Source organism: Eublepharis macularius, chromosome 2, assembly GCF_028583425.1.
Source record: "Eublepharis macularius isolate TG4126 chromosome 2, MPM_Emac_v1.0, whole genome shotgun sequence".
Taxonomy (NCBI): domain Eukaryota; kingdom Metazoa; phylum Chordata; class Lepidosauria; order Squamata; family Eublepharidae; genus Eublepharis; species Eublepharis macularius.
In genome coordinates, this window is record NC_072791.1 from 119,270,835 (window position 1) to 119,283,713 (window position 12,879).

Here is a 12,879-nt window from a genome sequence, read left to right on the forward strand (position 1 = left end):
TTTGGGTCCACTGCTGAGATCTCAATCTCAAGGAACCATGCCATACTGACCATCTTTTCAGTGTATAAATGGTACTGATCCGTAGGGGAGATTTGGCCCGTTCCCATCACAGCTTCATCTGGCGATGGGTCAGATGTAGGGTTTGGGCTTCTCTCTCTCTCTGTCACCTTCTGAAGTTAAGTAGGGTAGGGATGAGTGAGCAGTCTCATAGTGCATCCCAGATCTTGGATGATCCAAACTTCTAAGCGAGGAGGCTATGGATTGGCTTCTATAGGGTTCTCCCAACTCAAGTTCATGATTGCGGTTGATGAAAGTGTTGCCAGTCATGATATTCAAGCGAGTAGAATGGTTGTTCGTTGGCATAGCTTCTGGACTAAGGTAACTCCGAGGGAATACCCTCTTCAATCTCACCCTCCTCAATCGAGGAATGGTATGAAGGGGACCTAGAATGAAAGTATGGAGTATGAGGTCTCTCCATTAGGATGTGTTGCACCTGTAGCTGACTCTACTGGTACTTTCTTTTGCTCTTGGCCTTTTTCCTTGGAGGTTCTATAGGGTTGGGAACCCTTTGGCTCACTCCTTCAGGCATTGCTCTGTCAAGACTAGATGGTCCCAGTTCCGCCTCCTTTGGATCCAAGGCTGTCAGATCCGAGATGACAATCTGAAGTCTTCGATCGGGTGCTGGTCGACTCAGAGCGTCTTTTCTTTGGCTTCACTATCGGTGCCCCCATCGGATCCAATCATGATGGTGAAGCGGAATGTTGGTGCCGAGTACAAGGCACCTCCGAGAGGTTTTCTGTTTTGGGAGTGTGATATTGTTGTCAGCTCCAAGACAGATCCGAGGTCATCGGAGCCAATTTGGCTGACTGAGACGATAGGTTTCGGATCTGAACGGGGATCCGACTTTCGCAGTCAAAGGTTGAGAAACGACCGTGAGAGTTTCCTTGCCAATCGGTGATACAATTTTAGGGACATCCAAGGCTTCCATAGTCCTCTCCCAGAGGAGTGCTTTCAGCATTGTGGCTCTTTTGGCCTGAGCCTTGGGGTAAATTTGTAGAAGTGCTCACAGGACTGAACCTTGTGTCCTTCCCCCAAACATTCCAGACAAATGGAGTGCCCATCTGTTCCTGTCGTCTTCGTTGCACAGGTAGTACATTTAAAAAGTGCCTTCTCGGCCATTTTAAATTAACGTTCTCTTTCTCTTCTCTCCACAGATTGGAGCGGAACAATGCAAGAATCTTCTTGACCAGTGGCGAAGAAGGAACTGAAGGTATTGGGGTGCCATCTCTTGGTGGCATGCACAGCAGTAAACACTGCACATGCGCATTGCGGAGACATGCGCCCCCTAATGGATTTTAGCTTTAGAATCTTGCCAAATAGCAAGCCTGCGCATGCGCAGTCCCATGTGGGACTGCACAAGAAGACAGACAATGAACTTTTGATTTATATATCACCCTTCAGGACAACTTAACACCCACTCATAGTGGTTTACAAAGTGTGTTATTATATCCTCATGACAATCATCCTGAAAGATGGGTGGGGCTGAGAGAGCTCCAACAAGCTGTGACTGATCCATGGTCATACAGATGGCTTCATGCGGAGGAGTGGGGAATCAAACCCGGTTCTCCAGATTAGAGTCCTCCAATTCTTAACCACTATACCAAACTGACTCTCTAAAAAATCTTTCATCTAAGCACTGAGGGACTTAACCCCTTTAGTTTCAACCACAGACCTGAACATGTGCCTTCAAGAGGTCTTTGGGCTCAGATTTTCCTTCTTATTTTCTTATGTGTAATTTATTAATGTTATGTATAGTTTTACATCTGCTTAAACAAAAATGAACATGTTTCTGTATATGTAAACTAGAAGTACAAGTAAACACAGAGGATACTTAAAATCCTCTCTATTAATTAAAATCCTCTCTATTAATTTCTGGAAATAAAAGGGAAGTATAATTAATTCCTAAATTAAACTTTGTCCTTGAAGGCTGGCAGTTATACAGTAATTTTGAGTTTAAAAGCATAATTCAGTTTTGAACTATGAATACTAGCACTTACTTGCATTTCTTGTTGGATCCTTCAATCTATATATAAGCATATATGCATTTGTAGAGCTATTGGGGAGATTAAAAAAAACCCACAGAATTAGCATCTGAGTCTTGGCTGTTAAAGTACACCGCAATAAGATGTCCCAACTAAACATACATAGCATTTGTAAAACAATACAAGCACTTTTTCAAAATATGAAATTCCAGTTTCTATAGCTGACCTCAGCTGAACCAGTTACTTTTACTTTTCATTTAAAAATTTTGAAGTCTTTACAATAGAAGTATTCAAGTGGAATATGTTTGGTGTATTAGAAGTAGTTCAGCGCGCTAAAGAGACACTTTGGAGAATTTCCAAACTAGATTATTTAGTGACGAAAACAAGACAACAAAAGCACTCAAATATCTAAGCTAAAGAAACATACAGGTTAAACTTTCATTCACCAATAAGAACATAATTATATTAAGTCAGTAAGGGAGTAAATTAAAGCAGCTGGATTGAAGTAGTACAACATAACATTCGAAAGTTTCTTAACCTTGCAAAAGCACTTGAATAATACCCTCTGCTTCCAGATGTTCCACCATAGGTTTTCTTAATGTCTTCATGAGTTATCTGGTTAAATAAAAAAATCTAAGTAAGCCATTTCATCTACTTATTACACTAGTGAAAAACTCATTTTTCATTGGAACAATTAGAACATATGAGACTGCAGAAGCAATCTGTGCACGAAAATGTGCTAGTTTTCATTTAGCTCTGGACTGGGTTTTACACATTTTCTTCCACAATACAAATGCATCCAGAGGTTAGCACACCAAGTGTGTAATGAGTATTGAAGGTTCTAATATATCTATAAAAATCTAAGTCTATATGAAATGACTTACCTTGCTAACATGTTGATCATTGAAACTATACCACTGGTCATCATTAAAAGATTTTATACATGCATAGTAATGACCTCCAGCTGCACTTCCCGAATGGACCATAACAGAAAATAGTTCATATAATAAAGAATTCTGCAAAAGGGAGAGAATTATATATTGTTCGTGTCAATTTTTAAAGAAAAAAACCCTTTATTAAAGGTTTCCGTATTATTTTTGTTGAGTAACATAAGCCAATTCCAACTAATTATTTTCATAATCAGCAAGCTGATCATCATTTCAAAGCCATGTAAATATTTTGTAGCAGAAACAAAAAGGCATCTTGTGGCATCTTAAAGACTAACACCAGTAATTCTAGCATAAACTTTGTGGACTAGAGTAACTTAAATCAGATACATGTAGTGCACCAGGCATACATATCTCTGAAGTAACAAAGAAACAAAAATCTGAACAGCAGGGTTAAAGAACCATGATATGACGTACACAGTAAGACATACAGTGAAATCCTAAGCAGAGTTACTCCAGTCTAAGCCCACTGTGATAACCACAACAGAGTTACAGCTGCACAAGCGTGCAGGAGGCACGGGCACCCTCTAGTAGTTTTAAAAAATATAGCTAAGAAACCTCGAATCAGCAGGCCTGCGTGTGCACAGTCCCATGTGGGATTGCACAAGAAGACCAAAAATGAACCAGTAGTTTTCTTTCTTTCAGATGAAGAACAATTTTCCTGCTGCTGAAAGAAGGACTGAGGGAAAGCATTCCCTCTGCCCCTTCTTCCAGCATGAAAAAGGCAGGAAAATATGCCTGAGAGGCAAGTCACTGCAGAAGAGTTTAGCTTTGAGTTTTTTTACTCTCTGTGGTTGTGCAAACGGAGTTCCCATGTATGGCTGCACTGCCTCCACAAAGATGAATTGATGTTATTATGACTTGTACTAGCATTATTTTGAGCAGATCAGAGTACGGAGTTGATACCTACGTTTGTTGCATGGTACAGTCCCTAGGTTTGTGCCTGTAAGGTGGGCTAACTGTAAATAAGGAAAGGTCTACAATTCAAGCCAGTCTGTGTGAGAGAACTATCATTGGCCAGAGTAAGATGTAAATCAGGGATGATACAATGGAAAGGATTTAACTGAATGTTTTAGTTGACAAACTACTGTTTTTTTGTTAGATCCTTCAGGCCTGCCTCATAGTATACATTTTGGGGGGCCTTGTCAATTGGTTTCTTCATTTCACTGGGTTGGTATTGCAAACCCAAGCACACTTAATGTATAGAAGATCATCCAGAAGTAGTACAAAGGTGGAACAAAGGTGGTATTAACATAGTGCTTGGCTGTAGAGACAATGCATTTTATATGACCTTGCTCAGGATGGAAGCTGCAAGCATGCAGATACGCAGAGCAGTCAATGGGTTTTCTGTACAAGGTGATGTTTATGTATAGTTGTAGAGTGATGTACGTGTGACATGTTTTGTGGACTGGTCCTGGCTCAGAATGGTGACGAAGTAAAAGCAGATGAAATCCTGAAAGCCTTTCTATTGGGTGATGATGAAAACATACCAAAACATATCAAGTACAGGACAGGTATGTTGGTAAGAGCTAAGGAAATACTACTCCAAGTCAGCCACAGACATACTGTGGCACCATGTGAGATTGTGGGTGTAATGGTTAATGTCAGATTAGGATCTAGGAGACAGAGGTTGGAATTGCCACTCTGTAATGGAAGCTTGCTGGGTGACCTTGGGCCAATCATAAACTCAGCCTAATCTATTTCACAGGGTTGTTGTAAAGATAGAAAATAGAGAAGGGAAAAATGTAAGCTACTGTGGATCCCAGTTGAGGAGGAAAGTGGGGTATAAATATCTAAGTAATTTTTTTTTTTAAAGTGGGCATCTATGGTTGTGCCAATAATCTGAAGGTACAAGCTATCACCAAACATGAAGTGGATAACTGTTAAGAATAAAGATATAAAACTTGGTAGAAAAGAGCATTGTGGAATCATTGAGGATGATACTACTAATAACTTGTTGATCTTTATGGAAAATGCTACTTTATAGAGCCTCAACATCCACAGCGCCCAGGGCAGTATTTCTCTGAAAGACAATCAATTGAGTGTAATTTTCCCAGGAACTTAATAGTGTCTTACAAATAAATGGGAAAAGGGTTAATAGTCAGAAACTTCTGTGATTGTGCCAGTGACCAAAACAATGGGTCACCCCAGATTGCCAGGTTTGTGCAGTTTGAATAGTAGACAGAAGGTTCTGGCCAGAGGCTCCTACAGTGTATGTATGTAGAGTGAGAGTCCCTGTAAATATGAGGGAAACTCCATTGTTTTAATTTTCTTTAGAATTCTTCAGTGAAATCTGAGGATAGCTGTCCATAAAACATGGAGAGTTGTGTCTCAGTCTATTGTATATAGTCAAACTTGTTAATGACAACTCCACTGTCAACCTCTTTTACAATTTTAGAATTATTTGAGACTGTTTATTGCCTTCCACTGTATTATAAGCAATGCTGTCTGACATGTATTATTAAGGTATCATCAACACAAAGAACTATTTTCTGCAGGAACTCTCTTATGTAATTTCTTACATTTGGAATTTAACTGAAACCTGAGCATCAGAACATATTGCCACTTTTGAGTCCACATTAGGGGAAAAGAAGGGGTATAAATGAAGTAAACAGATAAATTACAGTTCTATCTAGGATTTCCTAATCTGACATCTGCAAGTTTCTGTTTCTTCCTACAAGCCATCAGCAAATAATAAATAGCAGTGTGTTGTAGTACTCATTCAAGATGACTGGTGATAGAATATTTACAACTCCTATACAGACATTTTTTTAACCAATTATGCATCAATTTTAAGTCAACTGAATTACCTGTTCAGCTACTCAATCAATTGGCTTGGGTGGGGGGAAGATGCTAATGGTAAGCCTTCAGCTGTTCAATGGTATGCATCTCTTACCCTACAGTTCTGTTTATCTCATCAGCATCATGGGAAGCAGTCAGCAGGGTATCATATTGTCATTAGTATTTTTGATTGTATCTTGAACATCACACTGTGTTCCTGCCTGTCTTATTTTGTCTTCACACAATGTAATCTACACACTGGGTGAATCCTATGCATTCCCAATGTAAGGCCCTGCCAGAAATGGCTTTCACTATCTGACCCTTTCCCCGACAGCTACCCGTGGACCCCCCCCAATGCAAAGGAAGAGGCCAGAACACACATGAATATGCAACATGGGCAGCTGCAATGGGAGGAAGCCTGTTCAGTCAACATGTTTTTTAAAAACACATTTTGAAAAAAAAAGACCTTATCCAATTGCCATTTTAGGAATTAGGAAGGATTATTTTTCAGGTAAATTAGAAAACAACTTTGGGAGCAACGTATGTGATGTCCACATGATGCAACTCATATCAATTTTCACTGTTTACATTCTCCTGGAGCCTCCTGCTTTCCACTCATAGAACTTAAGTTACACTCTTTAAAGGCTGGCTGGAAGATCTTTGTGGTCCAATTTTGTTCAGTTTTTTTTGTTCATCTACTCTGTAAGGTAAGATTTTCACTGGGATTCTCAATCACCTTGGTTATGGAATGCTTTACTTATTATATTATTTAAATTATGTCATTCATCTATCACTAAGGCTCAGCTATTAAAACATCATCAATAAAACTGGTTTGTGAAAACAAACACACAATTATTCTTGCTCCATCACATACTAAGATGACCATGTAAAAGGTACCTTTTCGCTGCCAACTTTTGAAATCCTTTCAGCAGTACTGTTACTTTCAAGACATATTCCTTCATCCACTCCATCATCATTGGAGAAGTCATTGCTCATCTGATCACTGTGACAACTGCCTTCATTCTCTGCTCCACTGTCTGTGCAACTTTCTGTTTGTGGAGACTTCTTAAACAAGCCATAAACGTTAGTGTTTTTTAAAAAAAATTATTAACAGCACCCATAAATGTAATGAAGCGTTTAAAAGTTTCAGCACACAATGAACACTACACACTTCTGCACTATACAGCTATGAAGTACTTTTGTTAAAAATGCCTTACTTTCTAACACTAAATACTGTTGACCTAATGCAGCCCAAGTATAGGTTCAACAGAGCCATGTTTCTCCATTTGCAAAAGCATAGGCTTATGTGGAGTCAGTTCAAGGACTCACTCCACAGAGTGTGCATCCTACTGCCTGAAATGGCCACCCATGCTAAGTGTGCACAGGGCCGTGCATGCATGCAGGGAGAAAAGCATGGGGATCCTTTACACATGCATTTGGCTTGAATTCAGCCCTTTGATAGTTCAAAGGGAACATAAATTACTTTTATTTATTTATTTACATGATATATAGTCTGCTTTTTTTCAGTTAAGACTCATAGCAGATTACCTAGTGTAAATTAATATGAACTATGGCTGAACATTCCATAAACAATGCAATAGGTTACAGCAATAGTCAGTACACAGTAGAAGAGTTTGCAGTCCCTATCCCTTTTCCAAAGTATCTCTCTGAACCATTTACTTACAACCATTTCCTTCTTACCCGTGTAAAACCAGGAGAGTGGGAGCCCTCCTAAACTCATCACAGGCCGTTCCATAAAGTGGGGGCCACAAGAGAGAATGTGCATCTGCAGACAGTTGTTGATTTTGCCCATTTACAGGGTGGTACCTGAAGAAAGTCCTCTTCAGATGAGCTAAGCTGCCTTGGCAGATCATAGGGAGACAGAAGGTCCCACAGATATGATACACCAAGGCCATAAAGTGCTTTGTATTTGAGAGCCAATAACTTGAATTGAGCCTGGTAACTGATAGGTAGCCAGTGGAGCAACTGCAAAATGCTTAACACTTTAAATGTCAACTAAAATATGCACAGATATTTTCATCCGAAGATGCAAGACTACATACAATTGCCTATATCATATTTGTATCCCTATGAGCATGGGTTTCTTCAAGCAAAAGAGCAAGCTGTTTTATTACTGAATTGTATGTTTATTTATGGTTTTAATGTAAATTTTAATGCTAATGTTGTCTTCTTTGAGCCTGTTTGTGGGGAAAGCGGACTACAAGATTCAAATTCAATTCAATTCAAGCATAAGCCTTATTTATATTTTATGCTCAGTTTTTTAAAAATTAGGACCTTGGTGCTGGTAATGCATTTCAAACTGATTTGATTATAATACTCTTGCCTACAGAATTACATTTAAGTATGTTAAGTATGACCTGATGCATACTGATCATTACCTCATCTTCAATATCAATGAATGAGCCCATGTCCAGCTCTTCTGGAAATGTCATTCGGTCATTAAGTTTTATCCTGTGCATGGTAGTATAATCAAAATCAAATCTCTTTAGCTGCAAAGTCAGGAGATAAGGAAAATGCAAGAATCGCAAGCCCTGTAAAACAAAGAAGGTCCAACAGGCTATAATGCATTTCAGAGGTATAAATCCAACAACTTCATAGTTCTGTCAGAACTCATGCATTCACCTTTCTTGCATCACATTTCTTCTTACAGCGTTCACAGAAATACTGATTGGGGCCATCAAGGATCTCAGGTTGAATGAACGCATGTAAAGCTTCCTCCTAATTAAAACAATGAAACACAGATTTTAGTATCTGCTAAATTCAGATTATATGTGCAACCTGGAACTGCTTGACAAGCAGAGCCTATTACAAGTGATCTAGAGATCATGAAACCCAAGAATCTTGGGTTCTGTAAACAGAGAAAACAAAAAACTCACAGAATAGCCCAGGAGAAAAACCCCCAAGTAAAATCAACTCTTGTATTTTGTCTTAGGTAAGCAGTCAAATCATGACTAATACATCACATTTTATTAAGAGCTCAATGGTTCCAGTCTAGGATCTGCTACTGTTAACATTCTGAAGTAAAACAAGCCCGTTATCTTGCACATCACATTAAGCCATAGTGGCACATTCAGCTGTTTTTGAACTGGTGTCATGAAAATAGATCAATTTCATGATCTTACCCTCTCAGTTTAGAGATGGCCTTGTTCCTTCAAGAACAAATGTAATATTAAACATAGTATATAAAAAGATATCATCCATCCTCCATCATTCCTGTAGGGTAACTGTATCAGCTTAAGATCTCAGATTTTGCTCCTGCATGTGCCTATGCCTGTGAAAGTCCTATTATATATACAGATATACATTCAGCATATAAATGAAACTTGCACGTTTGTTCTTCAGTAGCTGTGACCACTACTTTATACTTTACATTCTTCCTGCATAGGTATGTGAGTTTGGAGTACAGTTTAAAGTGTTACGCTAGGAACAGGGAATCCCAAGGTCCCTCCACTATGAAGTTTATTTGGTGATCTTTGAGCAGATGCTCCTCTCTCAGTCTAATCATAGGGTGGTTGTGAGAATAAAATGGAGGAGGAACACCTGAGCTTCTGGAGGAATAACAGATTAAAATTATAATAATAAATAATAAAAAAAACATAATAGATATGAGCTCTTTGTATGAAAACTGAGCAAAAGAATTTTACTGTTGAGTCCAAAGGAGGCCACCCACTGGGTCTCTGCATGATATGTTGCTCTGTATTAGTCTTCCATTCAGTCTCCACTAGGAAATAATTTTACAGCATTTACCATTGGGCATGATAGGATCATTCAATATTCCTGATGTAGCTACTAAAGAATTATGCTCAGATAAGAAGGTGTTATTTGCATCTCTGTAGGAGTCACTGCACTGGATTATTTCTTATCCAGTGAGGAGCATGCTCAGATGATCAATGACATGCAGAAATATAGGATATGGGTATTCTGAGTGTTGTTCTTCTAAATGTAAATCTCTTGGGATGCAAGAATAAAGTGCAAGCTTACAGAAGTTCAAAAAACACCCTTTGAAGTGAATTTCCCCACTGAAACTGACAGAGTACTTCTCAGAACTTTGCTTTTAAGAACAGTCACTTTCTGGGTCAGCATATACGGACTCTTAGAAACGGAGCTTTGCCTTCGTTGCAACGGACTCTGTAACCCAATTTTGCCTCACAGTTTTGCCTCTTATTTTTCTAAAAATGGCAGGGAGGGAATGAGATAACAATTCCCTCTTTTCCCTGCAACTAAAATAAGCCTGTCAATCCGTTTTGTTCATCTCTTTATTTAGCAGCATTTATAGTCAGTCTTTTTCAAGGAGATTCAATTACATATTAATTGGATATTGTGCTTTTACCATTTGATTAGGAGTTGTGGGATGATCTCACAAAGGTTGAAATACAGCAGGGGCATTGTATAACCTGAACAATCTCTTAGAGAGTCTTGAAATAAGAAATTAGAAACCTCAACCTCATTTCTCAGCACACTGTTCTTTTCTTGTTTCTTCCCACCAATACTTTCAAATAATATTTTTAAAAACTGAAATAATAGTTAAGTAAAAAATGGAAGAAATATGCAGGGGAAGTGGCTGTACATTTATATTTTTTTAAAGTCGACTGAAACTTAATTAAAAAACCTTTACATTAACTTTTAAACCAGTAAAAAATGGAAGAAGTATGCAGGGGAAGGGGCTGTACATTTATATTTTTTAAGTCGATTGAAACTTAATTAAAAAAACCTTTACATTAATTTTTAACCCAGTTAGCTTGAAAGCTGACTAGGTTCACAATCTCATGGTAGCACTAGAAGCAATGTGTTTACCTGTAAAGCTTAAAACAGAAGCACCACTGACATGTTATTAAATGTGTAATTTAAAAGGCAAATAAAGTCTTTTTTTAAAAGGGCCCTGCAAGTCATGAACAACAATTGTTCCCCGATATCTAAATAAATAAGAGGGGGGGCTTCATTGGGCAGAAGACTCACCAATTGCAAAATGCTGGTACATAGCTTATAAGATTACTATCTAAATCATGTTGTTTGATGGATCCCACTTTGGGAGGAAATCAAGGATATGGGAAGGTCTTCAAAAAGCCTCCAATTCATCCCTTCTCCCTCCATTTCTGAGAACTCAAGGAAGCACTAAGAACAAACAGAACAAAGATTTTACAGCCCCTGCTTTTCCACATGAACAAAAATTATGTTTATCCCTCAACAGTGACTCTACAAAAGGACTGCTCTCTAGATCACAATGGCTCACCTAGAAAAAATATACAGAATTTCAAAGAGTCTGCAGAGAGATATGCAGTTAAACTCATTGCTCTTAAAATCAAGAAAATGACTGAAATTCACTAAATACTGCAGAATTGTTTTTATTATTAAAAATGTAAGAAAATTTGCATCAGGAGAATTACTTAAAATATCAGTAGATGGCAGATTCTGCAGATGGATTCCAAATAAGATGTAAAACAATTTAACAACCATGCATGTCATCTGTAAAATACAGAACTCATAGACATCAGTTGCAACATGCAAATATGCCTCTCAGGGAACAAATGCTGACTAAAATTTTGAAAGTCTAAAACATCAATCTATTTCAAAATAATAGAGTGATATGTAATTTTCTCAGAATATTCTAGTCATTAAGTGGGAAGCAATTTTATATATATGTGTGTATATATATATATATATACATGTGCAATACAACATAAAATGTTACATCTTTAATCAAATAAATGACATGTGAATGATTGACAGAAGTGGTTATGCAAAATTTATGTAGACTCTATGTGATGTGCAAGTCAACAAGGAACCATACTATTCTATATTTATATGTGAACAAAACAAGTGATGCTCCTATGGATATTAAAAAACTGAATGAAAAATCATGAATGGTAATGTATTATTTAATGACTTAATTGCTTACCAAGGAAGTGCTGATTAAAATCATTCCCTTAAGTGACTTTCTAGCAACTCAGTTTTATAAAATGTGCCATGTTATTTGACCTCTGTATATTTTTCTAAGTATACTATGTTTGATTCTAATTCTGTTAATCCCTACAACTTTTAAATACATACATACATATTTTCTGATGAAATTATTTTCACCAAAACATCTCTCTCTCAAATAGTTTGGTTTCTCAATATTTAGTTGACCACCACATTACCACAACTCATGTTTCAAGAAGATAAATGATGAATGGAAAAATATTACATACATTTTAAATACCTTCGTTCTCCTAATAGTTATGCCCCACTTGAATGGCCCAAGAAAAGGCTATCAAAGTGAGATAACATACAGCCTCAAATTAACCAACATAATATATTGATATCACAGTGAAGCAGAACTTGCTTACTCACATCATTATGTACATCTGGTTTCAACTTTTCAAGGTTTTGCTATAGCCATTATCTCTGTGTGTAAGATTACAGACAATTCCTTAAGATTACTAGTACAGTAAGCTGTACTAGTTTATCACGTGCATTTGCAAGTACTTGGAGGGAAAGCCTCTGAACTACAATACACTTCAATTACAAAAGGAAAACTCAGGGTTCTTAAAAACTTCTCATGAAGTATACTCCTGGAGGCAGCTCTTCCCCTCCATATCTGCCCTCAGCAGTCCTCTGACCTGAGAAAAACAATGCAGTGGGTCAGAGGAACCATGTGAATAAAATGCTACAGGGCACAGGGTGTGGCAACAAAGAGGATGGATCAAGCAAAATCCCCTTATGCTTGCAGAGCAAGCTTTCTACATATGCAAGAATGAGGGAGCAATTTCAGTCAATTCCCTCTCCATCATGCAGCACTGTTTTTATGCAGTACAATCTTATCCCACCCTTGCTCCAATGATTGCAATGCATGGTTCTCTCTTTTCTTTCACTTTATTCTCACAACATATTGTGAGTTATGTTAGGCTTAGAGACAGAAACCAGCCCAAGGTCACTCAGTGAGTTTCACTGCAAATGAGGAGCTGAACTTAAATCTTCCAGGTCTTGGTCCAATACTATAATCACACTGCTGTATCTATGAGATTTCTTTGACTTCTAGCACTGGCTTTTCAGAGAACATAGGGGCTGCTGTGGGAAGAGGAAGGTGGAGAAGATCTGCATCCATAAGT

The 12,879-nt window shown here is 38.0% G+C and overlaps 1 protein-coding gene across 3 annotated transcripts in view; it reads right to left on the reverse strand.

Annotated features, from left to right (window-relative positions):
• Nucleotides 1-12,879, reverse strand: part of USP47 (ubiquitin specific peptidase 47) — a 102,464-nt gene that overhangs the window by 27,228 nt on the left and 62,357 nt on the right. For 2 of the 3 annotated variants that reach the window (XM_054971151.1, XM_054971153.1), the window contains exons 9-14: nt 8,414-8,509; nt 8,170-8,322; nt 6,668-6,835; nt 2,927-3,058; nt 2,581-2,657; nt 2,058-2,113 (exon numbers count right to left, since the gene is read on the reverse strand). In XM_054971151.1, coding sequence (XP_054827126.1) covers nt 2,058-2,113; nt 2,581-2,657; nt 2,927-3,058; nt 6,668-6,835; nt 8,170-8,322; nt 8,414-8,509 — 682 coding nt within the window. The remainder of the gene's footprint in view (nt 1-2,057; nt 2,114-2,580; nt 2,658-2,926; nt 3,059-6,667; nt 6,836-8,169; nt 8,323-8,413; nt 8,510-12,879) is intronic. The other variant, XM_054971152.1, reaches the window with a different exon arrangement.